The sequence below is a fragment of the Centroberyx affinis genome, unplaced genomic scaffold (genome assembly GCF_046629955.1).
Source record: "Centroberyx affinis isolate AG114_WGS23_722 - 3 ecotype Tasmania unplaced genomic scaffold, CSIRO-AGI_Caff_v1 ptg001871l_1, whole genome shotgun sequence".
Taxonomy (NCBI): Eukaryota; Metazoa; Chordata; class Actinopteri; order Beryciformes; family Berycidae; genus Centroberyx; species Centroberyx affinis.
This window is the reverse complement of record NW_027280245.1, coordinates 14,978-40,262: the sequence shown is the minus strand read 5'-3', so window position 1 is coordinate 40,262 and position 25,285 is coordinate 14,978. Positions and strand designations below refer to the sequence as shown.

At 44.3% G+C, this 25,285-nt stretch overlaps 1 protein-coding gene across 1 annotated transcript; it reads right to left on the bottom strand.

Moving 5' to 3' along the window:
* Nucleotides 1-10,478: 10,478 nt before the first annotated feature.
* LOC139653095 (partitioning defective 3 homolog) lies at nucleotides 10,479-23,359 on the bottom strand (the record flags this gene model as incomplete). Its single annotated transcript, XM_071530050.1, has 3 exons — nucleotides 10,479-11,648; nucleotides 16,554-16,696; nucleotides 23,236-23,359. Coding segments are annotated over 3 exons (664 nt in total), but the record flags the coding sequence as incomplete, so codon positions are not given.
* Between the last annotated feature and the right edge of the window lie 1,926 nt (nucleotides 23,360-25,285).

The following is a 25,285-nucleotide window of genomic DNA, read 5'->3' as shown; positions in this document are numbered from 1 at the left end:
TGCGGCAGTTGGGAGGCCAGAGGTCCCCTATTTTTTCTTCATTCAGTTCTTTCTCCTCATTCCTAGCGTCCTTTCATCTTTCCTTTCCGAGGCATATGGTGCTGCACCGCGCTTTCAAATCACATGAAAGATGTTTACACATGCTGCTCAGGTCCCTGTGATAAGCTTGTTTCGTCAAATTGTATGCAAATCTACACAAAAACACAGATCGCCGCAACGAGAGAGAGAAATATTTTCCCACAGAGGCAGGGCACAATCGGGAGCTTTGCTCGCGAGGCCACTCAGGCAGACGCACACATGCATAAGCTGTAGGTGGCAAAAAAATGAAGTAGCCTGCCTAGAAACATAATCTCTCATTCTGGTTATGAAGTATGAGAGTGTGTGTGTGTGTGTGTGTGTGTGTGTGTGTTAAGCGTGTGTGTGTGTCTATATGTGTAAGTATGTGTTTGCTCGGTGCGATGGCCGTCGACAGTGATGAATAAGCATTATTAAACAGGAGACACAGGCCTGGCGGTGTCATTAATCTTCATCCCTACTGACACCATCACAGGACTCACTCCCTCTGCAGCATCCACACGTCTCATTGTCAATAACACAAAAGGAAGTTGGGGCCGCTGCACCGGTTGCGCGGGTTTTGATTACGTTACGGTACGTTACGGTGCGTTGCGGCACGCGCTTCAGTTGAGCCAAGATGGAGCCGGGGTCACGGCGGGAAGTGAGAAGTGATTAAAAAAAAAAAAAACCCCGGGAGCATCAGATGAGCGAGGGGAATAAAAGGGAGGATGATGCCTTGTCCGGTGGCTCAGGATTAATCACACTCCGGTTAGGGATGATCTACAAGTCTATTGTGGTGAATGAACTCGCTCTCAAAGGGGAATGTGAACCTGTAAGACGACGACAGTGAGTGTCGCACTGCGGCTTCTAACATTACACTTAAACGGGATAAAGACATTCCCTGTCTAGCCGTTCCTCACCTGGAAAATAAAGATAGGGGGCGAACAGAAGCCCGGGGTTGGAGAAAAAGAGATGAATCATCAAGCGGCCCTCTTTTATCAGCGCCTCAAATCACACGGTGGGAGGAAGAGAGGAAATAATGGGAAAGTATCTATGCAACTGAGTAGGAGAGAGGGAGAGGCACTCGACATGCACACACACACACACACACACACACACACACACACACACACTGAAATGGCTGTGTACCTTAATGCACACTCGCTCACACACTCTCTCTCTCTCTCAAAAGCACACACACAGAGCTTATATGCATATGATCATTAGTTTCAGCACCTCTACCAGATGGTCATCCATAGTGGCGCCTCCCTCCACAGGTGGTGGTGCTTCCCCCTCGTTCACCTTACCACTCTCCCCAGTGATCGCACAACATCTGGTTCCACCGTACACCATATACTTGTCTCTGCCTAGTAAAACCTGCGGCCTAGACCCCATAGTCTTTTTTTTTTTTTTTTGTTTAGTAGAGAAAGTGCAGCATCTTTCTCTGCCTCTTTACTGGACAGTGAAAATTAGGACAGGAAGCAGCGGGGAGTGGAGGCAGCAGAGCAGCACCGGGGTCGGATTCATGCATCTCGTTTGATTCAGTGTGCGGCTGAGCGGAGAGAGGGGCCATCCTTCAACCGTAGGAGCCGGGTTCAAGCCCCCCCCATTTCGGCAAGCGTCCGCCCTGCTGAAGTGTCCTTGAGCAAGTCACTGAATCCCTGCCAGCTGCTGCTCTGTAGCTGAGCCTGACCTCTGACCTCCTGAGAGGGAGGAAAGCCAAAAGAGAACTTTCCCACAGGGCTGAGTAAAAAATTGCATCATTATTAAAGTAATGTTGAATCTATAGAGCAATATGTATGTATGTGTCTTCTGTCACTAGGTACTCTGAAACTTTAAGGTGTCGTATAGCCGCTTTTCCACCGCATGGTACCGGCTCGACTCGACTCGACTCGCCTTTTTTGGTTTTCCATTGGGCAAGTACCAGGTACCAGGTGCCATATTACCTGGTACCTGGTACTTTTTTTGGTAGCATCTCCATCGAGGTTCCAAGCGAGCTGAGGCGATACCAAAAGGTGACGTGAAAACACTGCAGACTACTGATTGGTCAGAGAGAATCGTCATCATTGTGCGACACGGGACATATATGCTAACGTTAGCTACCAGGTTAGCTTACCCTCTTGTATCACCTTTGAGCAGCCAGAGAGCAGTCTGTTGTCTTGCTGCCTTCAGCCTCTTCTGAAATAAAATCTGTCTCCTTGCTGTGCCTACAGCCACATACCGAGAATCAAGAACACCATCCCTTCCATATCCTCCATTGTAGCTGTGTGTGTCGCGTTGAAGATGACGTCACGGCAGTTTCATGCGGTGTCACGGCGTCGCTATGACGACCAGTTGTGGGCACATTACTATCTGCAGTGGAAAACCAAGTGGTACTACCAAAAGCGAGTAGAGTCGAGTAGAGTCGAGGTGAGTTGAGCCGGTGCCATGCAGTGGAAAAGCGGCATTTGTCTCCAATGCTACCAAGACAAATTTCAGTACATTTATTGTACTTAGTAATTGAGTTAAATCCATGCAATCATCATTTATGTGCTGTAATTGCAAAGTTGTAATAGACGTTCTTGTAGTAGATGTAGTTGTCATAGGTTCCACAAGCTGAAGCCAACAAGATCTAAAACGGTGAGATGGGTTTAAGCATCACTGAGGTATAGATGTCACACTGGGAAGCTATAACTTTTAGAGAACATACCTAAATGTTAAGTTCAATTTCCCGACATGAAATTTAATTAAAGTAATAATCATTCATATGAATTAAAGCGGAATAGTATAGCCAGTTCATGAAAGCTTCTATAGTTGCTGTTCTAAACACTGGTAGGTCTGGTAGGTCTTTCCTGGGAAAAATCCTCCAGTGCACAGGGAGTGATGCGTTTAACGTTTCCAGCAGCAGCAACAGCGGTTTGTGTAGAATAAATACAAGAACTGGGCAGCATGAGCTGTGACAAAGTGCGGTACCTACAGACACTCAAACTTCAACAGAAAATCCAAGGAAAAAGACATCAGCACTGGCCACACTGTCAACAAAATAAGATATAAAAAAGAGGAACTCCAGGGTCTCCACTTTAAAAGCCTCCTGCCTTTCTGAGCAGACAAAGAGATTTGCCCTTGTGTGTGCTACTGTGACGGTTTGTATTTTCAGCCACAGCATTATTCTCCGGTGGCTGTGTTAGTCAAGTGCAATCCCGCTCCTTTGAATAATTAGTCTGAGGGCAGTGGCCTTCCTCCATAATTGCAGGCACAACTTTATCTATTTGACTCACCCTCGTCCCGCTCCTCTCTCTCAGATCTTCACACGGTTCCTCCTGGACGCCGCAGAGACAAGCTGCTCATCCCTCTCGACTGCGGACTTGGGAAGCTGCCAGCATCAGAGAGCTCCAGTGTCCGGCTATGGAGGCATGAAATCCAGGAAGGGGGTTTCATGGCTAAGTGGGGCTAAGCAGAGGGGAGCAAGGCGTGTTAGAGCCATTTCATGGAGCATTTGACAGAGGGAAGTTGGAGAGAATCCTGTCGGAGTCAATGCATGTAGGATTTAGGGCTCCTGGCAGTCGTTTTTCTCCTCTTCTGTGCCGGGCGCTGGACCGAAGTCCGTGTTTGGACTTTGATAAAAAGCGAAGGTCCAGTCTGAGAATTCAGTGGGAAATAAAAAGTCCACATAAATAAGGGGGAGCTAAGATACTGTAATGGAATGAATACAGCTTTGAAATCAGGGAAATGCTCAGCTTTCCTTCATTGAAGATGTGGCAGACATAAAGCTTCATGTCTGAGGAAGAGAAAAACACTGAAAAAAAACCAGCAAATAATCGTCTGACAAACCCTTCGTGGAATATTATAATGGTGGGAAACTAAAAAGAAGAAGAAGAAGAACCTAAGAAGAATCTAAGTGAGTTAAATCAGAATCACATTGGTTTCCAGGGACAATAAATGTTCAGGAATTTGTCTTGGAGACAGAGACATACTGACTCACAAACCAACTAACATAGTTGCACAGTAGTTTCATACCAACACATGGTACAAGGACAGCTGGATCTCATAAGAAATGCATATAATACACATACATACCTAAAATTTAAAGACATCACAAGAAATATCTCCTTTTCTTCCTACAGTAGTTGCAGCAGGCGTAAAGCTTCAAACACACACACACACACTCACTCTATAGACAAATGTTCGACTTTGCACCTGTAAACATTAAAGAAAGATAGAAATGAACCAGAGGTCTGATTGATGTGGCTGGTGGTCAGGATGCAACAACATCCTGATAATATAGTAAAAGTTTAAAAAAAAAAAAAAAAAAAGCTCTTTCCAGATGTCCGGCAAGTGGAAAGCGGGTCAGATCTGGGGAACTTCCTCAAGTTGCTTTCCTTTTGTCTCCCATCTTGATTTACGGCCCTGGACTCTTCCCTCCTCTTGCAACTTCTCCAGCTTCCTCTCCCAAATTCCAGAGGGATAGTGTCATCTGTGAGCTCTCCATCCCAACATGTACAGAAGGGGAAAAAAACCCCCCAAAAAAACACTAAGTGAGCAGAAACAGGTGTCACCTCTGAGTAGGCGCTTATCCGACCTCCCAATGCGCTCGACGGGCTAAACCGCCTCCCCCCCCCTGTGAGCGAGGTGAGCGTGACATTAAACAAAATAACAGGCTTCGTTAGCGGTGCTGCGGTGCGCGGACGGATGGCGGCGGCGGCGGCGGCGGCTGTAAAATAAGCGGTTTAGCACCCTCTTGTTGTGTCTCTCTTGTTGACAAAAAAGGGCCGTGGTTGAAATGATCCGTGACATTGCTCCGGGGGCGATGTGGAGCGCATTAAAAAACGGAGAATGAGTAACGACGGAGAAGGGCGGGGACACGGCGAGGTTTACTGGCCTCCAGAGCAGACTGTCGCCGGCTCCTGATGTCCCTGCACTGTCTGTCACTATGTGCTGCGTTACTATGCAAGTTGTTAATATGTCTCTGTACCAGTGCCTCCAAGACAAATTCCTGTACGTTTATTGTTCTTGGCAAATAAAGCAATTCTGATTTAGTGATGTCTACTTGAGGCTAAACAATAAAAAGCCATGGATATACGAGTCCGAAGTAACGACACCTACTCTTAAAAAAATGACTTATCGCACAATATTAAACCAAATTACGGCCATTTTCAAAGATAGTAGGTCACTTAAACGAGAAAGCAAAGGCTGCTCCATAGACAATGAATGGGGCTTTGTCTTTGTGGAGTCACACTAAAATGAAGTTCATATTCTAGCACTGTTATTTATTATCTATTTATTGTTAACAGGTATGAACCCGAATTTAAAAACTCTTCTGAATCAACAAAGTCAGCGCCTCGTTCACTAGGGAGCAGAGCCAGATTTTACATTATTTACAAATTAAAGTGTTAGTTCTCTAATTTTTTAGCTGGTGCTTGTTCACAACTACTGACTGAACTGTCCTGGGGTGCAGGAAGAACGTATATGAATTTTAAAAATGGGTGGCATTCCCCTTTAAGTCCATGCTTGACCAAATGGCAACAGATTGGGGTTAGAGTCACTCATATGCATACGTTTTACTGGTGTTGCTGCTGGTATTTGGTTGTGTTCAGGATGCATATTGTTTTTAATTGCACAGCATCGCCCACACTCATGTGTAGCAAGATATTATTACTATGATTAGCTATTATAACAACTTGGCTAAGTGTCACCTGTCTGATGCTGTAATGAAGGCTTATATGTCGAAATGCATTAGCGTGATGTTTGCCATTAATAGTAATATGGTATAATTTAGGTTAAGTCTTGTCCTATTTTTTTTTCAATAAGTGTTTTGGAATGCTGCCATTCCCATGTTTTTTCATGGGTCTTTTTGGAAGCCAGTGTGTAGTTTTTGGCAGAGCCCCGAACCAGCTATGCGAGGAGGCACACCTGTTATACGGTTTTTACTGGTAACAGATTGGATCAGTGTTACAGATTAGACCCTCTGTATTTAAGAGATATTGAATAATGAATTTAAGGATTTCCCCCCCCCCTAAATTGATATACAGTGTTCCCATGAGCAAGGAAATTGACTGTGGTTGTCCTGGGCAGCTTTTTGTAAATTAAATCTACACGTGGAGGAACACCTTAACTTAATGCAAAACAACATGATAAGAAATACAATCTTTTTTTTTTTTTGAAGGTTTGCTTGTCCACATGGCTGATGCTCTATCAACACCGCCTCACTTTATCCTCCTCAAACGAATCTGTCTTTCAATCAATACCCCCAGCGCTTCAAACCGGCCCGGCACGCAGCTTTTCGTCGACAGCTGTAACGTGTGTCCCAAGTCAAGTCTTCTCCTGATGCAGAAAAGAGCGTGACAGACGCAACAGCATGCGGCGCAGAGATAAAGATATTACTCCCAGGAGAGATCAAGCCTGGATCCACATGTTTGTTCCATGCAGTCATACGCTGTGACCGGTCTCACATGAACTGCAGTAAAGCCGAGGAATGCTGCACACATTCCATAACTCATCTGTTTTTGAATTCCAACGCAGATAGGATTGAAACAGCTGAAATAGCAGTCTGTGTTCTTGTATTTCTATATTAAAATTTTATTTTTCAAAAGTGAGGACATTTTGGTCCTCACTTTTCAAAAGGTTTATTTAGGGTTAAATCTTGGGTTTAGGATTAAGGATAGAATTAGGATTAGGTTTAGGTTGGGGTAATGTTTGCAACACTTTACAATAAGGGTCACTAAATTAAGGGTTAGTTAATGCTTAATAAGCATTAATTAACCCTAACAGTTAACTAATGTGCCTAGTAATCATTTACTAATGGTTTTCATGTTATCTAAGGTATTAATTTATACATTATTTAATAGTCATCTTTATAAACTATTAAATAATGTATAAATGAATACCTTAGTTAACATGAACACCACTAGTAAATGATTACCAGACACATTAGTTAACTGTTAATGTACCCTTATTGTAAAGTGTTACCGTAAAGTTTAAGGTTAGGCATGTAGTTGAGAGGATTATGGTTAGGGAATGAATGTAGTCAATGGAAAGTCCTCACAAGTATAGTAATGCAAACCTGTGTGAGTGTGTGTGTGTGTGAGAGAGAGAGTGTGTGTGTATTTCCTCAGTGCAGCTTAAAGGCAAAGGAAGCGCTCCGAAGGCTATCGACTGTCTGTGACTCAGAAATCAAAGAGTAAAAAAAAAAGTAAAACAAAACAAAAAAACAAAAACTCCCTCCTCTGGTCCGAATCTCACCACGGCACGGTGACACGATCCTCTGAGTGTAACACCTCCCGCCTCACACCGCCACCGCCACCGCCACCGCCAAGTCAATAAAAAGAACAGACTGCCGTGAGAGATAAAAGCGCAGGATGAGCTGGAGAGGGATTTCTCTGCTTCCACCTCTTTTTCCTCCGTTTTTTTAAATCTTTCTGTGGTTGAACCCCCCCCCCCCCCCCCCCACCTTCCACCCCACCCCCATCCTCGCTCTCCACCAATAGCTGGCTTAAGCACGGTTTAATGGTATTTGGTTAGGACGTCACCTTTGACCTGCAGAACGCAAACGGTAGCGGGGAGCCGCTCAACAGGTCCCCAGTGAGCCACAATGGGAATGGGGTTGGACTTAATAACAGGAAACACAATGGTATTTAAGGGGATTACCTCAGTGTATTCAACAGATTGGTTACACACACGCTACACAGAGGGAGACAATGGTGTGTGCACAGTAGCCAAATGTTGGTTTCACTTAACAAATACACACACACACATTCGTGGACGCGCATTTTTGCTGCTTCAACGACCACATTTCCCTATAGGGATCAATCGTTTCATCTTATCTTCTCTCTCATGTATCTATCCATCCATCTCTCTCTCTCTCTCTCTCTCTCTGTGTGTGAAGAAGACGTCAACAACCAGATTTGACAGCTTTGACAGCGGAGTGAGTCACCGCCGCTTAATTCGAGAAGCGAGATTTCGTTTGATCCCGGTTCAAAGCCGCGGCTGAGGAAAGAAAAGGTAGGCCAAGGCAGAGGCAGGCGAGGTTGTAAACAGGATGGAACAGCCTTCCGTTTTATTCTAAATTTGATATGTACAGGAAAAGTGGCTGTATACATTTCTTAATATATCATGTAAAAGTTTTCTGGAAAACAAAAAAAACAAAAACAAAAAAAAACAAAAAAAAAAAACAATTGCACATGTGCTTACAATAGCTTTCTTTTTTTATACTTTAAAACACATCATGGTACAGCATTGTCGAAGGCAATGTCAAACAGGATACAAATACACTGATAACCGTTGTTGAGTGTTGGCTCTTGTGGTAAATTTTAAAAAACAAAACAAAAAACAAAAAAAATAAAAGATATTCAGGAAAAAGTACCCCAAAAGAATGACACGTTTTAATGTTAACGTTAAAAATGTTAAAAACACACGGCAGATTGCGTGGCATCGTGTCACTGACAAACAAATCATATCGTGTCCCTCCTTGTGTAAAATATGTTGATATTGTTATCTCAGGCACTTTTTGATATCGGACCGTGATAGTGGACAGTTGCACTGTAATGTCCCAATATCAACAGTAGGGTACTGTGTAGAGCAAAGGGGTCAAATACATCCTTCTAAATACGCTAGTCTGCGTATAGAAACGCACTAATATTCACAGCAGGCGGTGCTGGCCGCTACAACCAAACACTTTCTTTCTTAAAACAATTTGGAGGTGAGATGTGTTTACTCTCACCTGCATAATTTGTGTCTTTTTTGGTAACAGTTTACAATGGCCTTATTCCACTGTAGATGTAAAAACATAAAAAAATTGTAAGGTTTGTATTTCCATTGTGTTGTTATACCTTTATAAATACATTACGCATTAGGGAAATGTTCATTAGCAGTGAGCACGGTATTTTAGTGTACTTACAATACCTTTCCACAGGTTAAAACACAGATGTGTACAGTGGAATAAGGCCATTGCAAAGTCCTTTTTTTTCCTCCCTCTTCATCTGCTTGCTGTGTTTATCATTCATTACTCCTACTAAGCCTGAATCTTTCCCAGCGAGGGCCTTCATTAACCAACGGGAGACAATGTATGTCATGCGGTTCTCCTCTGCAATATGGAGAACACGTTGGAGCGGAGGGGTAATTACGCACCACCAGTTTTTTTTTTTTTTTTTTTTTTTTTTTACATTTCCCTTTTGTGTTTTCAGCCACAGCTCGCTCTCATTTGTTCGCTCGCAGGCAGCTACGGTCACAAACATTAGCGTTGTCAAAGGATAGGTTCACTCTAGGAGGATAGGTTGGCGCAATTATGGTGGGTGGCTGGTTGGCTAGGGCAGCGGGTTTCAATCGTGTGCCATCATGGCCCAAGAGTGTGCAGGATTTCATTCCAACCGAACACTACAGCAGCTGGTTTCACTGATTAGTTCCTCCTCTCTGGTTGAAAGTGTGCTAATCAGTGAAATCAGATGCTGTAGTGTTTGGTTGGAGCGAAAACCTGCACTCTCTTGGGGTCACGATCGCACATGAATGAAAGCCACTGGGCTTAGTGTGGCGAGAGAGAGGCTGTCCCGTAACCAAATGTTCACAGGTTTGATCTTCCACAGCAGCCAATTCGTCCATAAACAGCCTTGCGAAACTGATCCCCCCCCCCCCCCCCCTCTACCTGCTCACTCGGGATAAGAGTGTCAGCTAAATACTTAAAATGGTAAAGTACAGCAAACGCAATTACGGCAATTGAAAGCAATTAACGCCTGAGGACAATTTCTTCTTTTGTTACAAATGGGAGAAAAGCTGGTGCTAATCTCACACTGGGGGGGGCTCATTGTCTCTGTCTCCATCTTTATTCTCTCTTTTTCTTTAAATTTTTTCTCTTTATGTCAGAAGCCGGGGCCCTCTATTGGTGCCTCTGGTGGCTGTGTTCTTTGGCTCTGGCAGGCAGCAGGTGGCTTGTGATGAAAAATTCAGTGCAGAGCCTGACTGGGGAGAGAGGAGCGGGAGGGAGGAGGAGGAGGAGGAGGGGAATATAGAGGGGAGGGGGGGGGGGTGAGATGAGAGGAGAAGAAGGTGGAAGATGAGCAAGGAGGGGAGGGGTGATGATAGGAGCGAAGGGGAGAGGAGGATAAAGGTGGTGGGGTTGGGGAGGGCGGCTGAGAGGGGAAAGAAAGGATGGTAATGAACAGAGAGGAGAAGAGAGGCGAGGAGAGGAGGAGGAGGAGGAGGAGGAGGATGGAAGCCAGAGCTCCAGACAGACAGGCAGGCGGGCCAGCGAGTCAAGCCCAGAGCGGTGCAGGGGGGCCAGGCAGCGGATCAGAGCTGTCTCCCCTCTCTGCCTGGGTCTCCTCCGTGGAGATGACACGCGGCATGAATCATTTATGAGGGGGGCTTTTTATTAATAACACACACACACACACTGTGCCCTGCTTTTTTTTCATACACTTTGCCTTGTTTTCTCTGCTCCCCGGGGAACACTCAAGTGAGAGAGCTCGGTCGCGGAGGAAAAACATTGAAAGTAGACAAACAGAATACCGAGAAAGGCTGGCGGCGGCGGTTGGGGTTTGTTGGTTAGAATACTAACCTTAGTGAAGTGAAGAAAGGGTGATTTATGGGTGGGTGGGTGTGTGGGGAGAGTCGCCTACGGGACACGGTGTAAAGCCACGACACACACACACACACACACTCACTCGATAGGTCAATGTGGCAGTGAGACAGTATGCGATGATATGTACTCATACACATGTACCTTGTCACATGCCCACACACTCACACACACACACACCCCACACACACGAACTTGCGCCTCCCCATGGGCTCAAATGAACACCCACTCACTCGCCCGTCTGCCCGTTTGATTGTCAGAACACGAGGGTGCCAGATCTCGATGAATCAGAGTCCTGTGACGCCTGTGAACACGCATCGTGTCCGCGAATGCAGAGAAGGCACTGAGCGTCTCATGTCTGTAGGAGGGTGACTGACTGACTACCGGTATAGGTCATCGGCACAGCTAGGGACTGAACACAAACACCCACATACTGAGTACACTTCACAACTGTTTACCTCTAAGATCATCGCTAAGCTATAAGACCTCTAGGTTCGTCCTTTGTCCACATTTGTAGTGTTCGCTTTTGCCCCCTTCCTCAAGGTGATCCCCAAGATACTTAGTGAGTCTTGGCTCCGGACCCAAACTCAGCCCCGAAGTTCCTCTGTTCTCTAGCCTTCAACTCTTCATCCGTCTGTCCGTTCACGCTCCTCAAGAATAGAACAGCCTCCCTTTCTCCGACCCCAACCTATTGAGCCTCGCCAACTGCGAGGGCGAAGGCGGCACGTCTTGGCGGTACGGACCCTTGGGGGACGCCGGGTCCTTCAGGTGCGGCGTCGTGTACCCCTCGTAGCCGCTGTTACCGGTGCTCTCCTGCACCATCTTCCCTTTGGCTTCCTGCTCTCGGCGCCTCTGCTCCTGCCTCAGGAGCTCCTGGGCCTCCAGCAGGACCCTGGCGTTGACGCCCCCGCCGCCCGGGTAGCCGTTCCTGGAGCCTTGGTAGCTGGAGTACCTGGGGTTGTCCTTGGCCGTCTGGAAGCCTTCGCCGGGCGGGTACGCCTTATCCCACGAGTCCTGGGAGATGGAGCTGGGGTTCTTCCTGGGTTGCCTGATGCAGAGAGAAGAAGCAGGAAAGGAACATGTGAGGTGTGGATAGATGTTTGTTTGATTTTTAGTTTCATGTGATTCCTGAGACATGAACCTAAGAGAGGAACAGGACATGGCAGATGTACCCATGCATCCCTAGTCAAGTCCTGCAAGCATTCATATACATGTGTGTAAACAAATGCTCTCCCACTCTTTCTCTCTGTCTCACACACAAAGACACACTTGTTAAATCCTTCATTTCTCACATGGATTCAACCCTCTTAAGACTCTTATCCTAACCTGGTCAAAAACAACACAAATTTTGGTTCAAAATGCATCGTTTTTCTGGTGATGAAGCAGTGTTCGGCTGTGTGGCTAAAAAATATTGTGCTGTCAGTCGTATGGCAGTGAAAGACATCACATTCAATGGAAATGAGGCACCATTACAGCCTCACACATTGCCTCTGGGCAAGTACCAGCCCACGGTAACAACATACAGAGATACCTAACCATGTCAAAGTCCCCTTCCAGCCCATTAGCCCCATTTGGAGACGGACAGAAACACCCATTGGATCTGACAGACAGTAATAGCGAGCCTTTTGCAGATGGAAAAATGAGGCGACCATCTTGTCCTCGGCGGATTCACCCAGGCTAGATATTTGACACCTGACACGAGTGTCTAAAAGGCACGGTTGGCTGTCATTCTTCTGGGGGCTGCCCTCCCCTTTAACAGAAAGACGGGAAGACAACTCCAGATGTGTGACATCACCTCTCATTTCTGCTTGGCTAGCCTCTTTGTGGCAGCCCTGCCTTTGTGTGTGTGTGTGTCTCTCTGAGCCCATACGATATGCATGAGTGTCCCGAGCCCTACGGCTCCACCCGTTTATCTCGGGGGCAAGACAAAATGGGAGAGGAGAAAGAGAAGAAGAAAAAAGAAAGACACACAAAAAACAACGGGCTTCTGACTCCGAGCCATGCATAATTAGCAGGTTTATCAGCCAGCTGTGAAGAAGCCGTATTATTCCTGTGTTTGGATTTGAGCGGGGTGGAGGAAAAAAAAAAAAAAAAAAACTTTAATGAGAATAGAAAAGACCTTTGTTTTTATTCAACAGAGATTGAATGCAATTGGGAATGGATACGCTCCTCGATCGGTGAGATAGGAGAATATAGCCCAGGTTTATTCTTATACACGGTTGAGTGATTCCAATTTTCAGAGACGGGCGTCCTCGGCATCTGATTTCATTTCATATGTTGACAAAGAGGCCGAAGCTGGCCTGCCTCCCTGTCGAGAAATGTAAACCAGATCGCTACTCCGTCTGATGCTGTGCCAAGGCTGTGCATGTACAGTACATGTGGGGTAAATACATAAAGATGCCTACTGCTGTGCATTCAGTGCACGTGAATGGATGAAGCGTGGTAGATGTAAAAAAACAAAACAAAAAAACAAAACAGGCAAAGGTGACAGAAAGAGATTGAGAGAAAAGGGGAGACACAGTGAGAGGTGGTGGTGGTGGGGGGCAGATAGAGGAGGAGAGGGAGAGGGAGACACACACACACACACACACACACACATATGCATGCATGCAAACACACACTACCAAGACCAAATGCTACTGCAGCTGTTGCAGCCAGCCTTTGGTCTCCCATAATGGCATTACTTTGGCTCGGAGATCAATGGCGCTCGTCAGTGATGAATATGAGGGCCCTTCATCCGCCGTCATTGTTTCAAATGGCAGCGGTTTATTTTCACTCAGAGCCCCTTGTTTAGCAAAGGGCCTCACCCAGAAGGAAAGTGACCTTTATCTGAAATGAAAGCTGTTTTTTAGGGAACCCTCCTGCCATTAATCACATCTCTATTCACAATCCAAAGCCATGGAGTCAGGGAGAATTCGCCCGCCACAAAACAACACGGGGCCCCCCCCATATGAATCCCATTGAGATTGCACTCGCCGATACACCATATTACTCCGTCTCAGCCTCCGACTTCGCACGACGGTACGCTCCAAGCCAAACAATAGTGCTCTTAAGATAATACAGCCGGGTTTATCCAAACAGAACGGTTTCTTAATGGAATTAGTGCAAAACTGGAGGGACGCGGCCACAGGATGTTGCTTCTGACCGCTGGAGCGAGACGGTAGTTCATTAATCTTTCAGCAAAGCCGGCTGCAATATTTATCAGGGAAAGGATCTGTGTCGATAACAGTGGATTAGAGTATAGTGGTGAAGTATTAGAAGATAAGAAACATATTTCATGTTGCAGACATATGGTAAGTGGATGGCGACTATGCATACTGGGACGGATATGCGTGTTTTTTGCGGATATGCTTGGGCTTTACAGATGGACCACCGTTCTAATATTGAGTTACATCGCCTTCTGGACAGGTCATGTCTCAATTGAGTCAAGGCTAGAAAAAAAAAAAAAAATCCTTCTTTAACCTGTCTTCTTTAATTCATTACCTGTCTCTCTCATGACTGACAGGTTTTTAACCGGAGAAATCAGTAAGGGATCACAGCTTTCACCCGGATTCACCTGGTCAGTCTATTTGATGGAAAGAGTCTAGTCTGTTTCACTGACAAGAGTGTGTGTTCTCTTTGAAGTGGGGGACACACTCGCCAAAAAATCAAACGGTTTTGTAGATGCACGCACATACACACCATACAAGACATGACAGTAAGCACCTCATTACTGAGCTTTACGAAATTCCTCCTTGCTTTAGTCAAATAAGTTTGATCGCTTGGCTTGAGAACTGAAGCAGCAAAAGCGGGGTGACGACATGCAAGAGGGTTTGATGAAACCACCTGACACGGCAGAAAGCCATTAGTAGTGACATCTTTCTAGGCTTCTTTTTTCTACAGGTGAGTTCATATATGTAGATTTCTTGAAATTATACTTTGGCATTACATATTTTTATTCTATCATGCTTGCATATTAATCCTGCAGCTTTCAAAAAACATCTTTAACAGGCACCTGGCACATCGTCCTGCTTGAAGCTGATAGATAGACCAAAGCTGCGTCTATCTCTCTTAATTCACCTCCTTCCATTCATTTTGTATGCCCAACAACTACTTGCTTTACCTTGAGCTGACAAAATTTGTAACACTTAGGCTGAAACTAACCTATGCCTTAAAATGATCCCTTTTCTGACACACACACACACACACACACACACACACACACACACACACACACACACTCTTACACTTCCTGGAACAACAGACAGTCATATCATGCAGATCAAAGGGAATTGCATTAAGGGAGAGGAAAGTGATCATGTCAGATCTGTGTGAGAGGGTAACGTGATCTGTCCATTTTGTGGTTTCATTGGTGTGTGTGTGTGTGTGTGTGTGTGTGTGTGTGTGTGTGTGTGTGTGTGTGTGTGTGTGTGTATGTGTGTGTATGTGTAGTTTTGTGGTCTGACCAGCCATGACCCCTCTGCTGACTTAGATATTATGTATATTATCTGACATCATTAGTATGGCAAGGCTTTTACAATGACTCTGACATAATTAGACATACACGTACACACACACACACACACACACAGAAACACACACACAATTAGACAGACTAACATATAGATATAAAACACACATTCATGTAAACACACTCACAACGTCCTGCACACATATCAGGCAGACAACAGGAACAAGCCAACAGATCCAACACATGTACACATACATGCAACACACACACACACACACACACACACACACACACACACACACCTATAAACACAAACACCCACATACACACAATCTCTTAGCACACATTTCGTGTTGGACAGACAGGCACATACATCAAAAGTATGCCCCATAGTCCCCATACCCAACCCTCTCACTAACACACAAACACAAACACCATCTCACATGGACTGGCGAATGCATCAAGCACAATCACTCCCCGCCCACCCCTACACACACACACACACACACACACACACACACACACACACACACACTCCCCCAGAAAGAAACACAAATACCCAAACACCCACAACCTTTTTGCGCACATTTAGTGTTAGACAGCCAGGCTCATACATAAACTTTGAAAAAAGGAGAAAAAATCTTGTCAACCATTGTAATTGAAAAGAGTACTTTGCATAGATTTAACACCAAAATTTCCAAATAATGAATATTCTAATTTGTTGCACAAGAAAATGTGAAAAAGGTCAAGAGGCTGATTGTTTTTTTAGAGCCACTGTACAGTATCTGCAGGTGAAGACCTTTTTAATGCTACCAGGGACTGAATTTAAGACAAATTTAAAAAACAAAAGCTAAAGCTAAAGCTAACTAAAGCAACAAAGCTGGCCTATTTCTGAGTGAACAAAAAGATTAAAGTTGTAACTTTAAATAGACAGTATAAGAAAAAGGACAACAGGAAATGAACTGTTAATGGATGTGAAGTCCAATTGTGTTCAGTAGAGCAGATAGGATGCATAGTGCACTACTAACCCTGTTATGGATAAATCTTTCGAGTTGACATGCAGTGCAGAGAAGCCCGTCATCGCATGGTGGAAAAACAGCACCTCTAATACCTCTAATAACTGTATTTAAGACACTTAGTACTTCTGAACATGAGAAAAGGCCAAGCCGAGTAAAACTGACGGCTGTTTTGAATTTTAGAATTGAAATATTTCAGCTTTCAAAATGTCTCTGTCTCAGATGACTTTACCTAGACTCATTTTCTGTGCAAACCAGCTGCTGTTAGATTTTAAAAATTATGCAAGGGAAACTGTTGTAACAATTAGATTTACTCGATTCAGTCGACAGCTTGTTGGCCCTCTGTTAGAGCCCCAAAATCCAGTGGCGTTTCTCAAGTTAAGGCTCTAGATTTAGACATTTTTCAGACTTTAAGGATCTGCCAATACCCTATAAACCCACAGACACAGACACACACACACACACTCTCTCTCTCCATCGGTCTTACCGTGGCAGGGAGCTGTACTGCCGCTGTGCCTGGGCGAAGGAGTCCCTCTCCTCCTGCCTCTGTCTTTGCATCTGAACCTCCACCGACACCGAGTGGCGGCCTGGCTGGTTGTATCCGCCCGGACTGCTGCTGCCGGCGTTCGGCTGAAAACAGCAGGTTGGCAACTCAGTTAACTGCTGCTCCTGTCGTCATCACCACTCCCATAAGCAAATTAATGAGCCAATGAATGAATGAATCAATCGATCAGTCTGTCTGCCCATCAAAACATATAAAGTGTGTACTAACTATATATAATTATTTGACAGCGATCCATACGCTTGAAGCGCTGTCAGATAAAATCAGTGGAAATGTGCATTGAGTGTACAAATATGATGTAGTGTGTTTGTAGGATGCAATATTACTTTATTGATCACACAGTGGGAAATTCCTTTATTGCGAAATCATCACAAGTGATGAAGAAATCTCCTGCTGTGGGATCAATATAGTAATACTATATATCACATAAGTACTGCAGCATATTTGTACATTCAGTTTACATTTCCTCTGAGTAGGACTACCTCCTTGATATTGACTGGCAACCTCTTGTGTATAATACAACTATAAATGTCTCAATGTCTTAAAAATGCATTCATTATCCTGCATCTACATCTCTCCTTTGTGTCTGAAGAGGCTCTACAGACAGTAGCCATTGTAAAAGTCCCACTTTTTACTGAATCTTGCTGAACTACTGCTGCGTTTTTGCTCCATCCCCAAGAGGAAGTGTTCGGAGGACCCAAGCAGTCGGAAGCGGCAAGAAATGGTCCGGTGACTGCTGGGCCCAGGGACGCTACACAGCAAATTTTCCAGTGTTATTAAGTATTGATTTTTCAGTGACAACTGTTGATTGGAGAGTTGTTTGTCCACTCAGAGAGCTGATATGGCTCTGGGGCGGCTGCCCAAAACTATCTAAAGTGTTAAATTACCTCTGATGGGTTTGGACTTTTATAAAACACTGGCATATAGTGCTGATTTTTAACACTGATGATTTTGCTGTGTAACATTCAGAGACATAACATTCATAAAAGAAGTGCCTGCAGTGCAAATGCAGGATAGATGCAGGAAGGGGGAGTTTCACAATGGCTAACACTCTTATGTGTGAAATCAATGGAGGATTATAGCTCTGATCCCCCGCTCAGTCTATTTTATGGAAGGAACAATAGGCCCTAATGTTTTCCTTCACTATATATGTGGTGCAGTTAAAATAATATGACTAAGCTCCAAATAAGGTCAAACAATAAAAAAAAATGCATTAGTAGAAATATACTGGACTGTACAGAATTTTCTATTTAATTATGATCAGGTAAACTGTGAGTACTGTGTAACTACATTACACCAAGTAAACCTGAAGTACCCTTTATATGGAGTGCCAAAACATACTCAAAGTTGAAAATAAACATTAAACAATGAATAAAAACCAATTCCTCATTTATGGTTCATCCACTATCCTGCAAATGGCTCACTGAGACCAGTATGTTACTGTTGCAAGGTGAAAACCTGACTACATTTCTGGTGAATTTCATGTTTTTGCTTGAACTGAAGGATTTCACAGTCATCTACAGTATAGGACCCCTGGACCTCATGAAACCCTTTGGAAACCCATTGTGTAAAGTGAAAAATGTATGCTTCTCCAACTCTAAATGACGGGTTTAAATCAAGCTCAGTTCCAAGTCATCTGAGGGAAAAAAGCTGAATTATGTGAGAATAAAAGCTCATCTCTGCTTGGATCGTCAAAAATCTCATACCTCCATGAAGTAAAAAATGATTGATTTCCTGATTGATGGCTACCTATATCAAAAAATCTGGGTTTTGAGTGGGTTTCATGGGCCCTGGGGTTATAAAAGCAGGGTGGCCTTGAGGTTAGAATGAGTGTCCTGTTACAGAAAGGTCACAGGTCTGTCAGGTAAGTCGCTCTGGATAAGCTAAAATGGTTAAAAAAAAGGTAAATAAAGATTACTTCATATACACAAATTAATACGAAACTCCTGAATCCAAGCGCAAACACTGAAATCACCAGAATTGGAGTCGCAGGATTTCCACACAGTAGCCTTGTTACTCTAGCAGCACTCCATGACACAAGATACCCCATAAAAAACACAACCCACCCTCTTCCCACACACACACACACACACACAAACCACAGACACTTACCAGGAGTTAGGCAGGCAGACAGACCCTGTGCTCGTCTCCTCACAGGTCAAAATGAAGGGTGAGACACAGACAGAGAGATGGAGAGGGGGGGTGGGGGGTGGGGGTGGGGGGGTGACCATGCTGGAGACTCGGAGCGGGGTTACGGTGATGAGAGGTGATGGATGTTAGTGGGTGTTAATGAAGGAGACAACACTCGTCCCGTTGACATTGTGACACCCCCTCCCCCCCCTCCACCCGCCCGCTGCCCTGGATAAAGACCTCCCATACAGGTAATCAGGCTGGAGTAGGTGTGTGTGTGTGTAGACATACACACACACACATGCTCTTATAGTGGTAAACACAATTTCTCTCACATAAACACACACATAAATGTAGACACAGAGACATTATTATGTTATTTTTTTTATTTTGTCCTATTATTGTATTTTTTCTATGATAATAATGCTTTATTTTATTATTTTTTTCTCCCTTCCCCCTAATTTCCCCATCAACATTTTGCTTGCCAGGCCGTCTTTGTAAAGACAAATTTGTTCTTAATTGACTTGCCTGGTTAAATAAAGGTTGAATAAGATAATATCCATATGATGTGCACATATGCACAGACCTGGAATGCTCCTACACTCACTCACTCACACACACACACACAAGTACAGATGCATATTCTTGCATACACACATGCAGATCTGGAAGGCACACACACTCCCAATCACTCACACAAACCCGCACATGAACGCTCTGTCATTCTCTCACACACACACACACACAAACTAATCCTCATTCACTTATCCTTGCTGCTTCTCTCAGCCCCCCCACTCCACCCTCCAGATCCATCCAACACTTGTACCACCCCGCCTTTTGTTCCTCCGATGTTCATTAGCGGTGTGGGTGTAATAATTGTGTGCGGATAAGTCGTAACACAAAGCCAATCTAATTACTTTTATGGCGGTGCGACGTATTCAGAGCCTGGTGGGAGCGGTGCGGACATCGGCTGGTGGGAGGCCCATAAAACGATTAAGAGGGGCTAAGGAGACACTCCCATTAAACCCGACGAAGCCCCGGCAATCATCTCTGGGATTGATTGGCATTGCCTGGATGCGTGGTTGTCATAACGACAGTCTAGCAGACAACTGAGGAGGTGGTGGTGGTGGTGGTGGGGGGGGGGGGACATGTGTGGGCGCACCCCTTATTCCATATCCGAATTGAAAATTGCCCGCGGGTGAATTACAGTCTCAATATATTTCACTTGAGAAAAATCCCTTTAGCGGTTTACGAGTATTGAATATTCCTGGGAATGTTGGCTCATCTTCCTTAACTCAGTGAGTGTAGAGGGGGAAAAAAATACCCTAAAGAAATTCAGATAATGGCGGTATTAAAATGTTACAGTAAAATACAAGAGGCAATATTACGCCCTTTCTAAACCCCCAACATCAAGTGAATGAACTCCTCTATTCCCACAGTGGTATAAATGAGTGCAATAAAGCTGGCGCGGTGCTGCCGGGAGAGTGGGCATCAGTCATCCTGATGGAATTAGACCGTACTACCCACAATCCTCCCCTGCTCCCCAAACTACGGTGAAAAATAAGAGAGTTCCAGTCACAGAGATGAGATATTGTATTGACTAGAGGCATGTGACTAAATAGGGACAGCTAAGAAAACAGCATATGCCGAAAATGGATAATTGCACAAATGGCTCGCGGAGGTTGCAAATTGCAGGCCGGACCGTGAACATCTGACAGCTTGAACTACACTAGATTGGAGGTGTGATGTGAAAAGGTTAGCCTTAGGTTGTGCATCAAAGCTTGGTTGGAAGGTGCACAAAAACACGGTTAGTGCTTCCATATGGCTGTCCATGGCTATCTGTCCAATGAGTGGAGCATGGCACCGACACTGCCAGGATTTATGATTCCCACTAGGGAGAAATGGTACGCAGTTATGGTACTGTATGACACTTTGGATAAACGTATCCACCAAATGGCATGTGTTTTGTTATGTAGTCAATGTCTTATCATAACTATTCAACCTGGAATGTGCTGTGTATGGGCAAGAGAATTGTATTCCTGAATGGATCATTTGCTCTGTAAATGTACTTGGTATCAACAAATGAAATAAGGCCTATTTAAGACACTTGCTTGGATCATGTGACCGTTGTAGGTTTGATCATTTACAAAATAGGAAATGAATGAAAGCACTATCTGATGTTGCTGTGCTGTCCTTGCATGTAAGTGGGGCAGTTGTAGGTGAATTAAGAACAAGGACGGCGGCTCCTTCACGTGTGCGGCACCATCAGTCAGATGAAGCAACAAAATGTAATATATGCGCGGGGGAAGTAATTGAATTTCAAAGAAACATGCTCCTGCTTTCCATACAGCCCACCAGTACGGCCGGGGCACGAGTCTAATAACACGCAATTACTGTACCAAGCCTTATTGTGAGCTACACTCTAACAAGTAAAAGGGCTTGGAGCAGCCTTCAGGGGGCTCTTCAGATTGAAACCATTGGGGAACCCCAGAGGCTTCCTTGAAGAACCCCCCCCGTTCCTAAAGGTTTCATGAACCTTGATTGTACTTCCACAAACCTCTAACATATAGGGGTACTTCGGGGAACCTTTTATGGATATTCTTTGCTTGTGAGGCACCCTAAAATGCTCAGCGGCTCCCTTTAGATCCTAGAAGAACCCCCCAATGAACCCTTAGCTTTTAGAGCGTAGGTTACCCAACACTGTGTTGTCATGGGAAAATGAAACTGCCGACAATAGCGAGTGCAAGGTAGTTGATGTAAACAAACAAAATGCCGCGGTGTTGTCGAGCGCTTTAATTAAGAGCACGCTCAGTTGTTGAGAGACAAAGGGAGGGGTGACCTGCGCTCCTCTTTCCCACACTGTAACGTTTTGTTGTACAATGCCGCCTGGAATGTGTGCCTTTCCGGCAAATCCATTAAAGCGCATGACTCTGGTTAACACTGCCGAATACAAAACAAAAGCAAACATTTTTATTGGGTTCATCAGCTATGAAAGAAAGCCAGAGGACAGAGGATTCTGTTCGTGAGCTCTCACTTTATCATTTCATTAAAATTAGAAATCATAGGACCGAATTCTCCCGTTGCACAACAAATATTGGGCAAAGCTACATTTGGAAAGTATAGTCTAGACACCAGTGGTAAAACAGTTCATACAGTATTGTACAAAGATGACACAGCTGTGTTTGTTAAATGATCTTGTATAGAGAAACAAGCAACAAGGACAATTCATATTCTCTGTTAAAAAGGATGTAATTTTCAACACACCTGCGTGTCTAGTTTGGGACAGCACACATTTGTGCTACTTATCAACACAGAATATGTTAATAACAATATGCTTGTATCAATATGTGTTGCTATTAAAATATGTTGTGTTGAAAAGCATCAAAAATGTGTGCGTTGTCCCAAACTAAACATAAAGATGTGGTGAAAATTTAAGTGTAAAACAATGGAATAAATACACATACTGTTGGACAGAGATGCTACAATCAGAAAAAAATGTAGTAAAATCTTCAAAGATTTAGCAAAATTTGCTACATCTCTCTGTTCATATATGTAATCATATTCATATTCCATTATTCAAAATAATGTAAAACCAAGTACACTTGAGGTGCAGTGCATGGAAGCAGGGAGCACACTACAATAATACTAAAAATATGTCGACCGATTTCATCACCCCAAAACTTTGAAGGCATTCAAATTTTGTTCGCTTATTATTACCCCTTGTTGCTTCAGAATGCACCAATTAACCCTCTTCTTGGCTAACCAAGCACAAAATGAAATAGAAACAGCTGTTAAAACGCACATAACCCTAACTTCAAACTCTAAAAAGGCACAGTTAAAACCAGTGGACGTTCTAAGGGCCTCACATTACGAGCCCATACACAGAATCAAACCAGTCCCCACAGATGAAGAGAACCCCAAGTCCATGAGACGGTGGGCAGGTCCACGTGGATGACGGACAGACAGAAAGATGACATGGACGATGGATGAGTAGAGTGGGTGGTGACGGGTGGGTGGGGTTAGTGATGGTCGTGTCAGGAGATGAGCATACTCCTGCATGCAGACGGTTGGACGTTTGAAGGTGAAGGGGTTAGCGGTAGTATAGTTAGCCTGAGAGGCCCATGGAGGTTAATGGTAATCCTAGGGTGGGGACACGGATAAATTAACATCAGTCTTGTTCATGGCTGGTGGTAGTGGGGTTAGTGATGGTTAGCTCCATACTCCAGCTAGCCGCAGGTAGCGTGCTAACACTTGAGCGTTAGCATTCTCCTCAGGCTAGCATTGGAAGTTAGTGACGGTCAATTCCACAATCCAGAGAGCCGTCTAGCGTGCCGACACATTTTTTTGTCAGCACGGACTCTTGTCTGGTAGTGGTAGTTTCTTGAAAATAACAGTCTTACAGTCTAGCCATCTTCTCCGGCTGGCAGTGGATTTGAGCTACAGGCTCCGTCGTGGAGCCTGGGTTTCAGACACTCACCCAGGGCTGCTCGAAGCTGTAGGTCCTCCTGCGGTCGTCTGGGTCCTCCGGAACGTTCTGGGCCTGCTGGAACTCGTGCCTCAGCCTCTGTATCCGGTCGTGGTTGCTAGGGGCTAGTCGGTTACTGGGGAGAGAGGAGAGAGAGAGAGGGAAGATGGATGAGTGTGAGAGGTCCATTGTGAACGAGTGACCTGGTTCCATCAGCGCAGGCGGAAATGGCCTAGGGATGAAGTTCTTTAGGGATGAAGTTCGTCCAATGTGCTCTGTCCGTGAATTGATCAAATGCGTTGTTGACGCTATAGAGCAACCTAGATATGTACAACCCAGATAAAACGTAAAATGTGATAAGTGAGGGCAGAGCCAAAAGCAGGCACGCAGCAGAGCCAAGAGCAATATGAATCAAACTAATGTGCCTCTGATGTATTATTCATAACAATGAACAAAGACTAGTGCTGAACGGTGAACAGCACCACACCCCCGCGGCCTCGTATCATTCACCTACTGCACAGCTATTGTCTATTGCAGCCCTGCGGTGATTACATAAAACAATGGTCCCTTCAGCATACGTTCCTCATGGTACACTGGACAAATGCACTGTCGCTGGTCACTCGGTCCTCTTCACTCTACAGCTAGTCTACTTTCATATTATGTTTGGAATTGTTCCTTTGTACTTCGTATGCAAGATCCTCTGGTTCTTGCACCATGTGTGTCAGTGTGTACCGTGACAATCTGTAAATTATCAATGTGTTTCTGCACCAGTTTCAAAGAGACAAATCCCTGTACATTTCTTGTATTTGGCAATTAAACTGCATTTGATTCTGAAATCACTTGCATCCCAAGTGACTCAAGACCATCCTTAGTCTTGAGTCCTGTTTCTAGACCAGTTTTTCATGTCTTGGGACTGTTTTGAATTGGACTTGTTTTGATCTCGGCCACTATTGAATGTTGACCCAACTTTTTCTAAAAACATAAAAACTGGGCAAATTTATTGATGTTTGGTTTGTTTTCTCTGCAGCACAACACACAGATGAAGGGATTTCCCCAGTAGAAACCTATGTGAAAGTCCACAAACCTCTGTGTATTGATTAGTCAAAATCCAATGCATTGATTAGTTGGATGCTGAAGAGTCTACAAAGCTTCTGCAGATAAATCTACATCTCTGTTCAACCTTAAGAAACTCCTTAATCGTTGTTTTTTGCAATTGAAGGACGTGTGCACTGTTTATTGCCTGTTTTGGTGTTGAATTGGACTCGATTTGCTCTGGTCTCGATCTTGACTTGGTCACAACCCCCTTTGGACCTGGTCTTGACTCAAACACGACTGGGCCTGGTCATGGAAGTGACTTGGATACGACTAAAGGCATCCTGACTACAGAATAGTTCAGTTTAGTTTTAACTATCCCATTAGGGGAAATCAACAGTGAATGCAGCTTGGGGATCTTGCTGCTACTAGTTCATAAATGGAGAAATCTAGTGCACCCATGTATGTGAGAGGACCGGGTAGCATTGAGACCATATGGCCCCCTACAGAGTAAAGTAATTATCCCAGCCATCACATCTCCCCTTTCACTCAGTGAGTGTGAATAGAAGTGTCAGGGAGGTGAGTGAAGGACCAGCAGGGGAATGCCGACTCCGAGCTTGACTTTTCAACTTCCTAACTCCGCCAGGAAATTCCTGGAGATTGTCTTATCTCGAAAACTCAAAAGGTCAAACCTGTAACTCTTTCCAATCCTAAAACTGCCTCAGTTCGGTTTTGTCAATGTTGTCTACTTACACAGGAAAAGTTTAATGTCAAAATACAAATGAATTATATTTAAATTATATTTGATCAGGGACATGATCAGGAAAAAGCCAAATGTAAGAACACAGAGAATTCTATTAGAAACGAATGGAAGCGGCATGCCCGAAAAAAAAAAAAAAATCCTGAAAATATAAAACAGAAACATTTTTCTAGGTTATGACAGTAATTGCCCAATAACCTTGTTTTAAACAAACTTATACTATTGGTTTATTTCTATGAGGTCAATATCTGATTTAATCTTGTCAGAAAA